The sequence below is a fragment of the Myotis brandtii genome, unplaced genomic scaffold (genome assembly GCF_000412655.1).
Source record: "Myotis brandtii unplaced genomic scaffold, ASM41265v1 scaffold603, whole genome shotgun sequence".
Classification (NCBI taxonomy): Eukaryota; Metazoa; Chordata; class Mammalia; order Chiroptera; family Vespertilionidae; genus Myotis; species Myotis brandtii.
In genome coordinates, this window is record NW_005370284.1 from 102208 (window position 1) to 119755 (window position 17548).

The following is a 17548-nucleotide window of genomic DNA, read 5'->3' on the forward strand; positions in this document are numbered from 1 at the left end:
CCGGCCCCGCCGCCCCGGGAGCGGGCGGACTCGCCCCTCGTGCAGGAGCCCGAGGAGTTCAGGGAGGCCAGCTCTCCGAGGAGGAACAGCCTAGTGATCGTGGAGTCGGCCGATGAGCAGCCACCGGCCTTCGAGAGCCTCGATGCAGACTCGGCGTTTCAGAAGGTGAGGAGCCCTCTGCCCTTCCCGCCACGTGGACAGCCTCTCCCAGCTGTTCCCTGAGGCTGATGTGCTCCCTGCACAGCCACCGGGTGAGGGAGCCTGGACCGTGTGCACCTCCATCCTTTTTAAGTCGGGGCTCCAGTGAGTAGAACCCATGGCCTGGGTGCCATTCTCGCCACTTCACATACGCCCACATTTTATCACTGGAAACCGTTTTGCTGAGAAAAATGACCACCAGCCGAAACCACATCCTGAGGTGGCTTTTCACATTTAGCGGCCTGGGACCCGCTGTGACAGGTGCGGGACAGGCTGGGCCCGGGGGGTGGGTGTAGGGATGGCTTGGCAAAGGGGCTTCCCACCCGCATGCATTGCTGCTGCCAGATGTCACACGTGAGATGGAGCTGCGTCCCTTCCCCTCGGAGCGGGGAGTGGAGACCCATAGGAATTCACATAAACCGTTTATTCCCCACATGAGGTCTGAATGGCTCCTACCCCTCACTGCTCCCTGGCATCCCTCCCCACAGGATCCTGAACTTGGGGGGCAGAGGGAGAAGCTCCATTTTCAGCAACAACGTAGTAGGCGTAGGCGTTCTCCTACACAAAGTGTGAATCTGTTTGAATTCAATTTAATTGAATGCAAATTAAATTAGGTGTTGTTTCTCCTTTTAGAATTCAAAAACATTCTATATGTCAAAGTGTTTTTAAAGGATCCATGCCTGTCTTAGTGAGAAAGAATGAGTTAGAAGAAAGAATTAAAACTTTTGGGGGGAAAGGTAATAATTCAACATATCTTTGGGCTGAAGAGCTGCATTTATTGGTTTATTTTACTACTAGAGGCCTGGTGCATGACATTCATACACTGGGGTGGGGGGAGTCCCTCAGCCCGGCCTATGCCCTCTCGCAGTCCGGGACCCCCGAGGGGTCCTTAGCGCTGTTTCGCAGGCAGGAAAGGCTCCTGCCACCTCTGCTGCGCTCGTCAGCTGTGATCCCGAGGTGTGGGTGTAGGGATGGCTTGAGCGTCTGCCCCCTGGTGGTCAGTGCGTGTCATAGCGACCGGTCATTCCACCGGTTGATTTGCATATTAGGGTTTTATTATATAGGATAGGATGAGGGTGACATCTGTCAGCAGCAGCCATCGAAGAGTGTAGCTGGCATGAGAAGCCTCGTTTCTGCAGTTACAAAATAATGAGTTCAGCCCACAAGGGTCTTTATTCTATGTCGGCCTCTGTAGAGAATTGCTCATCTCACTAGAGTTGGCTGAGGTCAGTTCTAGTAAAAGAACTCATAGGTGATGCCTGGGCTTAAAAGTTGCCAAATTGAGCCTAAGAATACATAAGCTAATTGAAGTCTAGACTTGGAACAGTCATCTGGTAAATCCCTGCATTTAGTCCGTTCTCTGCACATAAACACATTCTGGCACGTCACTCCGTGCCTGCCCATTTACTCAGGCCCCGGCCCCATATTCTTGGGGAGGCCCCCCCCCCGTGTGCTCTGCTTCTGATTTTGACCCTGACCTCTCACGACCCTGACCCCTCAGGACCCTTCTCTGAGGATAGAATGTCTGTGGGTTCCTGCCAGCCCGGTTTCTAGGCAACAGGTTCCTGAGCGTTTTCAGTGTATAACTTGGTCTAGATTTGAGGTCTTTTTCTGCAGCAGAAAGGAGTCTAGAAATACCAGTGGCATTTTAAAGTATGTGGGGGCATGTAGCTGTTTTCTTTCTCCTTGAGAAACCTTCCACAGGGAGAGATTTTGCGTGTGGCTCCCAGGACGTATGTTGTAATCTGAGGTCACGTCTGGCTCCGTCCTGGCTGGACTCTGCGAGTGAGTGTGACACCCCAGGCCCCGCAGGCGCATTCCTGCCTGGACGAGGCGCAGGGAACCGGGTCCATGGGAGCATCTTCACCAGCAGTAGACACGGCGAGACCAAGGGCAGGCACTCCAGCCGCAGCCCGAGAGCGGGCAGGGGGCGGGGGCGGGTCTGTGCCCCCACCTGTGTGTAGCAGGAGCGAGAGTCCCGGCAGGTGAGAAGCACTGGTTTCACCGCAGGTCCTGGCCAGGGGCTCGGTCAGACTGGATGCCAGGGTTCCTTTTCGCCCGCTGCACAGGAAGCCATGCTCTCTGTGAAGCCCGAGCCTCGTGTGCAGCTCTTTGTGCCCTGTTGGCGCAGCCCCAGAGCGCAGTGAACAGACCTCCAGGAGCACGCGTGAGCTCACGCCGGGCCTGTGTCAAAGGCCTCCCCCGGCGCCATAACACCCGCCTCCGCTTGCAGGAGCTCACGGCCGAGCTGGGCGAGCTGGAAGCCAGCTCCGATGAGGAGGCGCTGGTCACCACCAGGGTTGTCCGCCGGCGGGTGATCATTCAGGTACCAGCTGCTCAGGCCGCACGTCTGGGACAGTGACCGCACACGGCGGCCCAGGGCAGCGGGCTGCATGCGCTGGCAGCTTAGGGAGCAGCCACGGGCAGTCCGAGTGCTGTTGCTGAGGAATGCGCGTGGCTGCTCCCGGGCAACACGGGGGCGCTGAGACGTCTGCAGCCCGCCCTCCGCGCCCGTGTGCCGTCTCTGTCCATGTGTCTGCGTGTTGAGCTGACGTTGGTCGGAGCTCCCCCGGGCATGGCGGCACCTACTTTTCTCTCTGCAAACCTCTGTGTCGTGGCCTGGCCCCGCAGTAACACTTCTCTGCCTCCGCTAACTGGCTAACACACGTGCCCTCTGGCCTGGGAGCTGGTGCCCCCCGCCAGGGCCACCGCTGATGTGGGCCTGTCTCTGCAGGGAGACGACGTGCCTGACTTGCCCCCAGAAACGGTCACGGAGGAGACATACGTGGACGAGCACGGGCACACGGTGGTGAAGAAGGTACGTCCCCCCCCCCAGGCCCCGTCCTGTGGCTCCAGGACAAGACTCAGGGTGCCGTCCCCCCAGGTCACCAGGAAGGTCATCCGGCGGTTCGTGTCCTCGGATGGCACCGAGCGGGAGGAGGTCACCGTGCAGGGGCAGCCCCAGGAGCCTGTCAGCCTCGCGGACGCGGACGCCTACTCCAAGGTCATCAAGCGCGTGGTGCTGAGGAGCGACACGGAGCAGGCGGAGGTGAGGTCCCGAGGCTGAGGCTGAGGCTGACGGCCAAGCGTGTTGGGGAGTGTGGGCGTGTGGTGTGGACTTGTGGGCGTGTGGCGTCAAGAGTGATGTAGAGGTGTGACATAGGCATGTGACGCATGTGACACAGGTGTATGACATGGACATGTGACGTGGAGAGTTGTGTGGATGTATGATGTGGGTGTGTGATGTGGCATGTGACACAGATCTATGAAACGAGCGTGTCACGTGGAGTGTGACACCGATGTGTGGCGTGGACATATGTGGATTACACTGATGTTTGGCGTGGACGTATGTGGAGTGTGACACAGATGTGTGGCGTGGACGTGTGTGGAGTGTGACACAGATGTGTGGCATGGACGTATGTGGAGTGTGACACAGATGTGTGGCATGGACGTATGTGGAGGGTGACACAGATGTGTGGCGTGGACGTATGTGGAGGGTGACACAGATGTGTGGCGTGGACGTATGTGGAGGGTGACACAGATGTGTGGCGTGGACGTATGTGGAGGGTGACACAGATGTGTGGCGTGGACGTATGTGGAGGGTGACACAGATGTGTGGCGTGGACGTATGTGGAGGGTGACACAGATGTGTGGCGTGGACGTATGTGGAGTGTGACACAGATGTGTGATGTGGATGTGTGTGGAGTGTGACAGATGTGTGGCATGGACATGTGTGGAGTGTGACACAGATGTGTGGCATGGATGTATGTGGAGTGTGACACAGATGTGTGATGTGGATGTGTGTGGAGTGTGACAGATGTGTGGCATGGACGTATGTGGAGTGTGACACAGATGTGTGACGTGGACGTGTGTGGAGTGTGACAGATGTGTGGCGTGGACGGATGTGGAGTGTGACACAGATGTGTGGTGTGGACGTGTGTGGAGTGTGACAGATGTGTGGTGTGGACGTGTGTGGAGTGTGACACTGATGTTTGGCGTGGACGTGTGTGGAGTGTGACACTGGTGTTTGGCGTGGACGTGTGTGGAGAATGACACTGATGTGTGACGTGGACCTGTGTGGAGTGTGACACTGGTGTTTGGCGTGGACGTGTGTGGAGAATGACACTGATGTGTGACGTGGACCTGTGTGGAGTGTGACACTGGTGTTTGGCGTGGACGTGTGTGGAGAATGACACTGATGTGTGACGTGGACCTGTGTGGAGTGTGACACTGGTGTTTGGCGTGGACGTGTGTGGAGAATGACACTGATGTGTGACGTGGACCTGTGTGGAGTGTGACACTGGTGTTTGGCGTGGACGTGTGTGGAGAATGACACTGATGTGTGACGTGGACCTGTGTGGAGTGTGACACTGGTGTTTGGCGTGGACGTGTGTGGAGAATGACACTGATGTGTGACGTGGACCTGTGTGGAGTGTGACACTGGTGTTTGGCGTGGACGTGTGTGGAGAATGACACTGATGTGTGACGTGGACCTGTGTGGAGTGTGACACTGGTGTTTGGCGTGGACGTGTGTGGAGAATGACACTGATGTGTGACGTGGACCTGTGTGGAGTGTGACACTGGTGTTTGGCGTGGACGTGTGTGGAGAATGACACTGATGTGTGACGTGGACCTGTGTGGAGTGTGACACTGGTGTTTGGCGTGGACGTGTGTGGAGAATGACACTGATGTGTGACGTGGACCTGTGTGGAGTGTGACACTGGTGTTTGGCGTGGACGTGTGTGGAGAATGACACTGATGTGTGACGTGGACCTGTGTGGAGTGTGACACTGGTGTTTGGCGTGGACGTGTGTGGAGAATGACACTGATGTGTGACGTGGACCTGTGTGGAGTGTGACACTGGTGTTTGGCGTGGACGTGTGTGGAGAATGACACTGATGTGTGACGTGGACCTGTGTGGAGTGTGACACTGGTGTTTGGCGTGGACGTGTGTGGAGAATGACACTGATGTGTGACGTGGACCTGTGTGGAGTGTGACACTGGTGTTTGGCGTGGACGTGTGTGGAGAATGACACTGATGTGTGACGTGGACCTGTGTGGAGTGTGACACTGGTGTTTGGCGTGGACGTGTGTGGAGAATGACACTGATGTGTGACGTGGACCTGTGTGGAGTGTGACACTGGTGTTTGGCGTGGACGTGTGTGGAGAATGACACTGATGTGTGACGTGGACCTGTGTGGAGTGTGACACTGGTGTTTGGCGTGGACGTGTGTGGAGAATGACACTGATGTGTGACGTGGACCTGTGTGGAGTGTGACACTGGTGTTTGGCGTGGACGTGTGTGGAGAATGACACTGATGTGTGACGTGGACCTGTGTGGAGTGTGACACTGGTGTTTGGCGTGGACGTGTGTGGAGAATGACACTGATGTGTGACGTGGACCTGTGTGGAGTGTGACACTGGTGTTTGGCGTGGACGTGTGTGGAGTGTGACACCGATGTGTGGCGTGGGGTGTGACATGGGGTGCGAGTGGGACCTGGCCAAGGTGATGCTCCCTCTCGCAGGCCTCGGCGGCACTCACTCGCCTCCACGGTGAGCCAGAGCTTGCAGCCAGCCGCCAGGGGCACGCGTGCCCAATGCTTGCTGTGGTCCTCCCATCCCTGTGGCTCTTCAGTCCGTATGGGCCACAGCAGGACCACGTCAGGCCCAGGGCTGCCTTACGTGCAGGGGGCAGTGTGCGGGGAGGCCTGTGTGCGGTGCCCACAGCAGACGCTGCGTCTCGGAGCCCAGCCAGGACCTGGGCAGCTCGGCTGCCCTCGAAGGGGCCCCTTCTCTCTGACACACGCCTGTGCGTCCCGCTCTGCTTCCTCCGCACGCTCATGCGTCTGTCGTGACCCCCGGGCGGTGCTCTGGAGTCGGGCCTGCGGCTCCTCGCATCCGGAGCGTTCCCTCCTGGGCCGCGTGACCGTCAGGATGCAGAGCCACCATTTCCACGGGGCAGAGCCGGCGCGGGTGGGGGTCCCCACTGCACGCCTCACCGGACTCCCGACGGGCCTCTGAGGGACTCACGAGGGTTAGAGGGCCGAGCGCACAGAGCCCCCGCAGGGACAACACCGGTGCTGACGGGCTCGTTCCCAGCTGCTGCTCTGCCCGAAGTTCCGTGTCTGGAACCCGGGGGAGCTCTGCAGCCCTTGCGGGCGGGCTTCCTTGTAGAGCAATGCCCCGCAGTGACCTTGGCCTCAGAAGCTGTGTTTGTGTCCCTGCCCGTTAGGTGGCCGTGTCCGAGCCCGGCGCCCTGTGCGAGGCCTCGCAGTTCCAGGCGGAGCCCGTGGAGGGCCGCCGTGTCAGCAAAGTCGTCAAAACAACGGTGGTGCGTGGAGAGAGGATGGAGAAGCATCTGGGGGACCCCCGTGTCGCCCCTGACCTTCCCTCGGCCAAAGATGACTTCGAGCAGGTACAGGAGCAGCCCCACGCGGCCGTGGCCATGTCTGTAAGGAAAGGCTTGTCCATGTGTCCTTCTCATATGTCCTCTCGGGCACAGAAAGGCCAGCGAGGAGCCTGACCAGGGGCCTGTGCAGTGAGGGCTCCTCTGCCTCGGGCTCGTCCGCCACCTCAGAGCTTCTCACAGCCGATGCCAGGGGTGCCACTGACTCAGCATCCGTATCCTGAGCTCATGGGCCACACAGACACGACGTGCCCCCCACCCCATCAGCGACGTACCCCCCACACCCATCAGCGACGTGCCCCCCACACCCATCAGCGACGTGCCCCCCACACCCATCAGCGACGTGCCCCCCACACCCATCAGCGACGTGCCCCCCACACCCATCAGCGACGTGCCCCCCACACCCATCAGCGACGTGCCCCCCACACCCATCAGCGACGTGCCCCCCACACCCATCAGCGACGTGCCCCCCACACCCATCAGCGACGTGCCCCCCACACCCATCAGCGACGTGCCCCCCACACCCATCAGCGACGTGCCCCCCACACCCATCAGCGACGTGCCCCCCACACCCATCAGCGACGTGCCCCCCACACCCATCAGCGACGTGCCCCCCACACCCATCAGCGACGTGCCCCCCACACCCATCAGCGACGTGCCCCCCACACCCATCAGCGACGTGCCCCCCACACCCATCAGCGACGTGCCCCCCACACCCATCAGCGACGTGCCCCCCACACCCATCAGCGACGTGCCCCCCACACCCATCAGCGACGTGCCCCCCACACCCATCAGCGACGTGCCCCCCACACCCATCAGCGACGTGCCCCCCACACCCATCAGCGACGTGCCCCCCACACCCATCAGCGACGTGCCCCCCACACCCATCAGCGACGTGCCCCCCACACCCATCAGCGACGTGCCCCCCACACCCATCAGCGACGTGCCCCCCACACCCATCAGCGACGTGCCCCCCACACCCATCAGCGACGTGCCCCCCACACCCATCAGCGACGTGCCCCCCACACCCATCAGCGACGTGCCCCCCACACCCATCAGCGACGTGCCCCCCACACCCATCAGCGACGTGCCCCCCACACCCATCAGCGACGTGCCCCCCACACCCATCAGCGACGTGCCCCCCACACCCATCAGCGACGTGCCCCCCACACCCATCAGCGACGTGCCCCCCACACCCATCAGCGACGTGCCCCCCACACCCATCAGCGACGTGCCCCCCACACCCATCAGCGACGTGCCCCCCACACCCATCAGCGACGTGCCCCCCACACCCATCAGCGACGTGCCCCCCACACCCATCAGCGACGTGCCCCCCACACCCATCAGCGACGTGCCCCCCACACCCATCAGCGACGTGCCCCCCACACCCATCAGCGACGTGCCCCCCACACCCATCAGCGACGTGCCCCCCACACCCATCAGCGACGTGCCCCCCACACCCATCAGCGACGTGCCCCCCACACCCATCAGCGACGTGCCCCCCACACCCATCAGCGACGTGCCCCCCACACCCATCAGCGACGTGCCCCCCACACCCATCAGCGACGTGCCCCCCACACCCATCAGCGACGTGCCCCCCACACCCATCAGCGACGTGCCCCCCACACCCATCAGCGACGTGCCCCCCACACCCATCAGCGACGTGCCCCCCACACCCATCAGCGACGTGCCCCCCACACCCATCAGCGACGTGCCCCCCACACCCATCAGCGACGTGCCCCCCACACCCATCAGCGACGTGCCCCCCACACCCATCAGCGACGTGCCCCCCACACCCATCAGCGACGTGCCCCCCACACCCATCAGCGACGTGCCCCCCACACCCATCAGCGACGTGCCCCCCACACCCATCAGCGACGTGCCCCCCACACCCATCAGCGACGTGCCCCCCACACCCATCAGCGACGTGCCCCCCACACCCATCAGCGACGTGCCCCCCACACCCATCAGCGACGTGCCCCCCACACCCATCAGCGACGTGCCCCCCACACCCATCAGCGACGTGCCCCCCACACCCATCAGCGACGTGCCCCCCACACCCATCAGCGACGTGCCCCCCACACCCATCAGCGACGTGCCCCCCACACCCATCAGCGACGTGCCCCCCACACCCATCAGCGACGTGCCCCCCACACCCATCAGCGACGTGCCCCCCACACCCATCAGCGACGTGCCCCCCACACCCATCAGCGACGTGCCCCCCACACCCATCAGCGACGTGCCCCCCACACCCATCAGCGACGTGCCCCCCACACCCATCAGCGACGTGCCCCCCACACCCATCAGCGACGTGCCCCCCACACCCATCAGCGACGTGCCCCCCACACCCATCAGCGACGTGCCCCCCACACCCATCAGCGACGTGCCCCCCACACCCATCAGCGACGTGCCCCCCACACCCATCAGCGACGTGCCCCCCACACCCATCAGCGACGTGCCCCCCACACCCATCAGCGACGTGCCCCCCACACCCATCAGCGACGTGCCCCCCACACCCATCAGCGACGTGCCCCCCACACCCATCAGCGACGTGCCCCCCACACCCATCAGCGACGTGCCCCCCACACCCATCAGCGACGTGCCCCCCACACCCATCAGCGACGTGCCCCCCACACCCATCAGCGACGTGCCCCCCACACCCATCAGCGACGTGCCCCCCACACCCATCAGCGACGTGCCCCCCACACCCATCAGCGACGTGCCCCCCACACCCATCAGCGACGTGCCCCCCACACCCATCAGCGACGTGCCCCCCACACCCATCAGCGACGTGCCCCCCACACCCATCAGCGACGTGCCCCCCACACCCATCAGCGACGTGCCCCCCACACCCATCAGCGACGTGCCCCCCACACCCATCAGCGACGTGCCCCCCACACCCATCAGCGACGTGCCCCCCACACCCATCAGCGACGTGCCCCCCACACCCATCAGCGACGTGCCCCCCACACCCATCAGCGACGTGCCCCCCACACCCATCAGCGACGTGCCCCCCACACCCATCAGCGACGTGCCCCCCACACCCATCAGCGACGTGCCCCCCACACCCATCAGCGACGTGCCCCCCACACCCATCAGCGACGTGCCCCCCACACCCATCAGCGACGTGCCCCCCACCCCCTAACAGTATCAGTGATGTGCCCCCCACACCATCAGTGATGTGTCCCCCCAACACCATCAGTGACGTGCACTCCTCACCCATCAGTGAGGGGAGAACTCGAGAGGCTCGGTCCCTGTCAGGAATGGTCCTGGATGCGCCCAGAGACGGGCACAAGCGCCATAGCTAAGCTCTGACTTCCAGGCGTTAGGAATCGGGTCCCCAGTGGCAGGGACACAACCTTCACTCCGATTCCAAAACGCAAACTGTCGGGAATCAGCGAGCTGTGGGTCGGTGGCTGAAGGGCATTGGGCTTCCTGGGAGCCCACGCGACGCCTCTTGGCCCTGGAGGCCCGGCCCGGTGTGAGGGCCGACAGGGTGCCCAGTACCTCCCCCATCCAAGACGAAGGGCGCCGTGTTCCGGACCCGCTGCCCCGCGGGTGTGACTGGGGGAGGTGCTAGACGTTTATTGCTGTTGCGTTGAACATGACCTGTGATCTCCTCGCGCCTGCAGTGCGCACGGAGACTCCTGGAAAGGCCAGGGCAGGGTGGGGAGGGGAGGGTGGGGAGAGCAGGCAGCTAAGCCGTGGCAGGATGGATGCTGGTGAACCTTTATGAAGGAAGGAAGGTGATGAAGCCGCATGGGGGTGGGGGGGGGGGGGTAGTGAAACTCGTGCTCATCTGCTCCAAGCGTGCGTCTCATCTCCCCGAAGTCCCGTGTGTCTGTTCCTCGGCTGTGACTGTGCGGAGCCTCGTGCCCGGGTCCGCGTGGTGACGTCTCGGTGTCTCCCTCAGGCTCTGAGTTACACGGGCAGCCACGAGAAAGTCCACGCTCCCAGCTTAGTGGAGGAGGAAGTCCTGAGAGAGGACGGATCAGTCGTGAAAAGGTTTGGGTAGCACGGGGTGCTCCTTGCCAACTAACCCTGTTCCAACTTAAGAAAACAAATGGGGCCACACCCCAAAGCTTCCGGGGTCAGGGAGTCAGGTGACACCAGGTGTGAGGACGTGGAAGCCTGTCCCCACGGCCACCCCTGCTCCGTGGAGGCCAGCAGTGGGCGTCCGTGCCGACAGGTCGGGCATGGGGAGAGCCTGGTCAGTGGCTCGTAGGTTGCTTGCCGTGTGCACTGCCTGCAGCTCAGTCTCGGGACATGGTCCTTTAACAGCACGTGCTGCGTGTGAGCGAGCTGGTCCTGCTTCTGCATGTGGGGCCGTGGGCCTGAGTGCCTGGCGACGCTGAAGCCGGCGCCTCAGTCAGCTCGGGAAGTGTGAGCAGCCATGTGCAGCCTTGTGGGCCCATGTGCGCCTGTGGAGGGGCCTCACTGCGCGGCGCCCGCGTGGCATCCTCACGACTTGCCGTGTGGTCGCTGGCGCCTTGCCTTGGGCTCTGCCCACGCAGCCCTGTGAGCACGGAGCACGTGGCTCGGGTTCGCAGCACAGTCCCCGTGGGCACAAGTCCTGTTGTGCGCCTCCCTTCCCGCACAGAAGGGAAAGCTGTCCGCGAGGGGCACACGTGAGAGCTGGTGAGGGAAGGGCTCTGTCGGTCCCCTTCGAGCACACGGAGAGCAGCCGCAGTGAGAGCTGACGCGTGTGACGCTCACACAGCTCACGCCCCTGCGACACGGGGGATGCCTGTGTCCGCACTCGGTGCTCCTGGGCCACCCAGAGGAGCTGTAGCTCACAGCCCGCTCAGGAGGGCCCCTGGGCGTGGGTTCCAGACCAGCTCCTCCCCAGTCCTCACTGCAGCGCGTGCGTCCGCCAGGATGCGGACAGCCTGTGGGCCTGGGTCCCGACTCGCCAGGCGCGTTCACCCCATCGGGATGTCCCCTCGGCCCCGGGGCAGAGTGAATCCGTCCCCCCAGGGGACACGCACGAGGCCATAGCACCTTCGTCCCACGTGCGGCACCGACCTTTAGGGAATAGCCTGGGATGGACACCGTCCCCAACACCAACCCACACAGGCCTCTGCGAGCTCCTGGCAGAGTCAGGCAGTTGCCTTTTTGGAGAAAAAGCAATGCAGGTGCTGAGTAGATAGGAAATCGTGGTCTCCACCTTTGGAACCTGATGTGGCCTTTTCATCAGGAGGAACCAACTGCAGGTGCTCGCAGAGGGAAAACAGCTCCCGTCAGGGGGGAGGAGAGATGGCAGGAGGAGGGGCGAGGGGCCCAGGAGCCCCAGGCTCCAGGTGGTCTTAGACGCATCGAGGTGCCAGGCAGGTGCTGAGAACGTCGCGGAGGGCAGACCCCCTGTTCTGGACACTGGGAATCTGTGAGGACAGTGCTGGTGGCGCCCACCAACCAGCCGCCCCACACGGTCCCTGTGAGGCCTGTGAGCAGGGCTCCCCCGGCTCAGGCGCGGGGTCCTGGACTCGGCCCTTCCGGACCTGCCTGTGGTTTTACTTGGAGCATCGCTTAGATTCCCTGGGACTCAGCTTCCTTCTTTGTCGCTACAATAATAGCACCTGGCACATGAAACACGCTCTGGGCATGCTGTGGGGCACAGACGTGCATTTACATGTAGATGGTGAGGCCTGGCACATGAAACATGCTCCGAGCACGCTGTGGGGTGCAGATGTGCATTTACATGTAGATGGTGAGGCCTGGCACATGAAACATGCTCCGAGCACGCTGTGGGGTGCAGATGTGCATTTACACGTAGATGGTGAGGCCTGGCACATGAAACACGCTCAGACACACTGTGGGGTGCAGACGTGCACTTACATGTAGATGGTGAGGCCTGGCACATGAAACATGCTCCGAGCACGCTGTGGGGTGCAGATGTGCATTTACACGTAGATGGTGAGGCCTGGCACATGAAACACGCTCAGACACACTGTGGGGTGCAGACGTGCACTTACATGTAGATGGTGAGGCCTGGCACATGAAACACGCTCAGACACACTGTGGGGTGCAGACGTGCACTTACATGTAGATGGTGAGGCCTGCACATGAAACATGCTCAGACACACTGTGAGGTGCAGGCGTGCACTTACATGTAGACGGTGAGGCCTGCACATGAAACACGCTCCGACACACTGTGGGGTGCAGACGTGCACTTACATGTAGATGGTGAGGCCTGGCACATGAAACACGCTCAAACACACTGTGGGGTGCAGACGTGCATTTACGCGTAGACGGTGAGGCCTGCACATGAAACACGCTCAGACACACTGTGGGGTACTGACGTGCACTTACACGTAGACGGTGAGGCCTGCACATGAAACACGCTCCGAGCACGCTGTGGGGTACAGATGTGCACTTACATGTAGATGGTGAGACCTGCACATGAAACACGCTCAGACACGCTGTGGGGTGCAGACGTGCATTTACACGTAGACGGTGAGGCCTGCACATGAAACACGCTCCGACGCGCTGTGGGGTGCAGACGTGCATTTACACGTAGACGGTGAGGCCTGCACATGAAACACGCTCCGACGCGCTGTGGGGTGCAGACGTGCATTTACACGTAGACGGTGAGGCCTGCACATGAAACACGCTCCGACGCGCTGTGGGGTGCAGACGTGCATTTACACGTAGACGGTGAGGCCTGCACATGAAACACGCTCCGACGCGCTGTGGGGTGCAGACGTGCATTTACACGTAGACGGTGAGGCCTGCACATGAAACACGCTCCGACGCGCTGTGGGGTGCAGACGTGCATTTACACGTAGACGGTGAGGCCTGCACATGAAACACGCTCAGACACTGTGAGGTGCAGGCATGCATTTACACGTAGACGGTGAGGCCTGAGACTGAACTGGTCACATGGCATCGTTTTCACTCGGGGTCGGGATAGTAACGCAGCCACCGCAGTAGCACCTCACAGCCCGTGAGGTTAAGCTGAAGCCACGGAGCTTTGAGTGCGTTTCACGTGGTTTTCCCCAGCCTGTCTACATGGGGTCACTCTTGGAATGAGCCGCACCCCTGAGCCAGTGCGGAGTGATGGGCGGTGAGTCCGCAGAGCAGGGCCTAACCCTGTGTGGTCTTCTCCCAGGACGACGCTCCGTAAGGCCCGCACACAGAAGCGGGCCGTGGTGAGGGACCGGCGTGGGAAGCGCGTGCACCTGGAGTCCCTGGAGGATGTGCCCGAGGCCCTGCAGCGGGACGACCTCCAGCGCGACCTCCAGCAGCTCCTGCGGCACTTGTGCGGGGACGACGTGGAGCAGGAGGCCACGTGAGGCCGGCTCCCCAGACCCTCAGCCCACGGCGCCGATTGTGAGACACCTGCCTGCCCCCCCCCCCACGCTGAGCACACGCTCCCTGGTTAGTGTCCCCTTAACTGTCAGCTAATTTGTGACCAAAGAGAGCCTCCTCCCCGGTGCTGGGTCCCGGCTCCTGGCCTCCGGCTGCCCTGGGAACTGGCGCTCACCCTCCTCCACTTCGCCCAGCCCCATGGGGGCCCTCGGCCTCGGGCTCCCACAGACTCTCCCGTGACAGCAGGCAACAGGCGTCCCGCAAGGGCGTCCGGGTACCATGTACTTAGAAAACGCTCAGATGAGCACACGGTGGGTGAGAGCCACTGCCTGGGGTCACCACGTGGGCACCGGGAGCAGGGGCCCTGGAAGCGCTGGACATGGCAAGTTCAGGGGTTGCGGACACAACCGGAGGACAGCACGCCCGGCCGCTGCAGGAGAGGCACCTTCGACCACCCGTCCTGCCGCCAGCACAGCCATGGCCTGGGAGCCCCCGGCCGCGGCCCCAGGCAGGCAGGGAGCAGGGCGTCCAGGTGCTAGCAGCTGCCCGGGGCCTCCTAGCGTCTTCAGGTCTTTGATTTCGGACACGTTGGCAGGGTATCGACGAGCTGTAACGCTGTAGTCTCCAGATCTCATTGCTGCTGAGCAAACCGCGCTGTCTTACCCGTGGCCCCTCCTCCGGCCGCGGCTCCGTAGATACAACCTTGGGAACAGGATCTGCCCACGACACACAGACCAGACTCCTCGCCGTGGGGGAGTGGCTCCCTCCTCTCTCTCCCGTTCACTCTCCACTGACGCCTGCATGTCGCATCTGAAACCCTCCCAAGTCGGACCCTCTTCCCGTGAGGTGGCGGTTTCCACTCCCTCCCCGGGGCGGTGAGCTCACAGGAGAGATGGAGGCATCCTCACCAGTTTCGTTTTGGTTGAAATTTGGGGTTTATTTATTTGAAATCCAGACTCCCTTGGGAACCAGGGGGTGCCTGTGTGCGCCTCTCTGGGTGTGCGTTTCAGAGGGCGGGCGGCCGTCCTCATGCCCTGGCCTATTGCAAGTATATTCCTATGCACAGAGCATCTCTGGATCAGTTATCTATGAAAGAGAAGTGTATCCAACAGAGATGACTTAAAACAGACCCGGCTCTCTCCTCGCGGATGGAGCCCTTCCCGGTTCCAGCCGGTCTTTTCCTGTCGAGCAGAAATGAGTCCCTGCTCCCAAGGTCACGACGAGGACCAGTGCCAGCGCGGCGTTTGGGGAGCGTCACCCCGAGGGTTTCCTGGGCGGGAGTGTCACAACCAGGCCTGACCCCAGTGCCCGGCGTGGGGCCTCTGGGCAGGAGGAAGCTTCGTCCAGCAGCCGGTGGGCAGACGGCGCCCTCGGACCCTCCCTGAGTGGAGAAAGCGTGGCTGTTGTGTAACTTGCAGTGCAGGTGGCGTCTGTGTGACGTTCTTACCTTTGTTTTGAATCTTGCTGTGTGATCAGAAAACTTGAATCCTGTGAGAAGAAGTGCATTTTCAGTTGACGAATCAGCATCTTGTTCCCATGGCGATAACCCTAATTGAATATATCTATGAGGCATGTACCAGTTAATGGGGAAAGTACACCACTAACCACACATAGCTGCAGACCGTGTACCATGGCTGATTAACCTAAATAAAACGTACAAGTGTCCGCATGCCTCAGCGACGTGTGGTCTTCACCCCGAGCTCTGGCTTCAGGAGAGAAGCCGTGACCTGTGAGGCAGGCGAGGGAGAGAGAGAGCGAGAAACATGAATGAGAGCGAGTCATGGGTCGGCTGCCTCCTGCTCGCCCCACAGTGGGGATCGAGCCTGCAACCCAGGCCTGTGCCCCGCCCGGAACCGAACCCTGACGTCCTGGTTCCTAGGTCGACCCTCAACCCCTGAGCCAGGCCGGCCCGGCTTTGCTGTTGTTTTTATCTCAACTGCATGTGCCGTTACCCAGAGCGGCTAAGCCGGGAGTCGGGCCCTGTCCTGAGAGCTCCGTGGGCTTGTTACACAAAAGGAAAGAAGCAAGGGCTTCGTGTGGGGATCCCTGGTGACAGAAATCGGAATTGGGGCCGGGGGCTGCGGGTGGGCAGCTCTGTCCTGAGGCCCTGGGTCTCGGGACACACCTCCATGTGCCCCGTTTCTCTCTCCATCTTTCAAGTCTGGCTACAAAGAACCTAGAAACTTTATGTAGAGAAACTGCGGGACCCAGCAAAGCAGAGGTCACGGGAAACCCGGCCTCGAGCCCGGGCCCTGATTCTCGGGCGGATGGCCAGACAGGAGGGGTGTGGGGTGTCCGGGCGGGCGGGGAAAGCTGCACGGCTGCCTGTGGGCCTCCTGCAGGTGGTGGCCCCGGGGAACCAGGCCTGAGGGGAGCAGAGACGCGTGTGCGGCCCAGGGACCTGGAGTTCCTGAGCCCTCGGGGCAGCGGCTGCAGGGCCTGGAGGGGAGATGGGTCTCCTTATCCCTGACCAGCCAGCCCCTCCCTCCGCACCTGGTCTCTGGGAGGCACCTGAGGAGAGGCCTGGGCAAGAGACCCATCCCCACCCCTGACCTCAGGGAGAGAGGCAGGGGCTGGAGGGGGACCGTCCCCACCCCTGACCTCAGGGAGGGGGGGCAGGGCCTGGAGGGGGTCCGTCCCCACCCCTGACCTCAGGGAGAGGGGCAGGGCCTGGAGGGGGTCCATCCCCAGTGCCCAGTGGGTCATCAGCCCTGCCTGTGGGGTGAGGCCCAGGACGGAGGGTGGAGCTCGGGCTGGCGGGCTGGGGCGCGGAGAGGGACTGGGGTGGGGGGGGCAGAGGAGCCCCGCCCTTCCCCCCCGCCTGTTCCTGCAACGCCCTTTCCCAGGGAGCGTGATGGGGAAGGTCCATGTTTCAGTTCTGTGAGGGGTTCCAGCAAGTTCCTGGAGCCCACAGAGCGGGCTGGGGGGACCTGCCTCATGCCAGGTGGGCACACGGGCTGGGGATGGCGTCCGAGGGACGAGCCCTCACCTGGGAGCCTGAGCTGATGGGAGGAAGCCCAGCTGGTGGGACGCACACGCACACGCACACACTGGGATCCACGGCAAAGCTCCCTCAGGGCCATCAGGGAGGAAGCAGTTCTAATATAAGGAAACATGGGAACAAAAGATGATTTCGTTTAAATGGAAATCACCGAACGTTAGCACAGAGGGGAGAAGAGAGGCCCCCCACCTCTGACAGTTCCTCTGTGTCAGACTGGCTGGGCCCAGGGACCCGCTGAGGGGGGACCCCGACAGAGGGCAGGTGTGGGGAGGGACGCCTCCCAGGGGACCAGGGGGGTTTTCTGGGGCTCGGGGACCCCGTGACACGTGGGGTTTGGGGAGCGGATTCTGCCTGTGGGTTTTGCCTCCCCAAGTTTGAAGAACAAGCTGGTTAGTAAAAGGTGGAAATGAATTGGAAGCAAATACCAGCTCCCACATGGGGAGGGGCTCCCAAGGGGGTCACCACGGAGCCCGTGGAGGTTTTCAAGGCAGAAGTTCGTGGTCTACGCGCCCCTCTCATTGGCCCCTCCCCCCTGTGTGGCCCCCTGCTGTCCCCCTGTCACGCTTTTGCAGGGATCAGCTTCAGTCCAAACCCACCTAGTGCCCCTTCTCTCTCCCTTATCTCGGGCCTCCTGC

General features: G+C 62.1%; 1 protein-coding gene across 1 annotated transcript in view; it reads left to right on the plus strand.

The window, feature by feature from the left end:
• Window positions 1-15578, plus strand: part of ANK2 (ankyrin 2, neuronal) — a 114944-nt gene extending 99366 nt beyond the window's left edge. The window contains exons 43-49 of the mRNA XM_014550536.1: window positions 1-165; window positions 2432-2524; window positions 2933-3016; window positions 3083-3247; window positions 6431-6613; window positions 10518-10609; window positions 13713-15578. Of these exons, the coding sequence (XP_014406022.1) occupies window positions 1-165; window positions 2432-2524; window positions 2933-3016; window positions 3083-3247; window positions 6431-6613; window positions 10518-10609; window positions 13713-13896 (966 nt within the window). The 3' untranslated portion in view covers window positions 13897-15578. The remainder of the gene's footprint in view (window positions 166-2431; window positions 2525-2932; window positions 3017-3082; window positions 3248-6430; window positions 6614-10517; window positions 10610-13712) is intronic.
• The last annotated feature ends 1970 nt before the right edge of the window (window positions 15579-17548 follow it).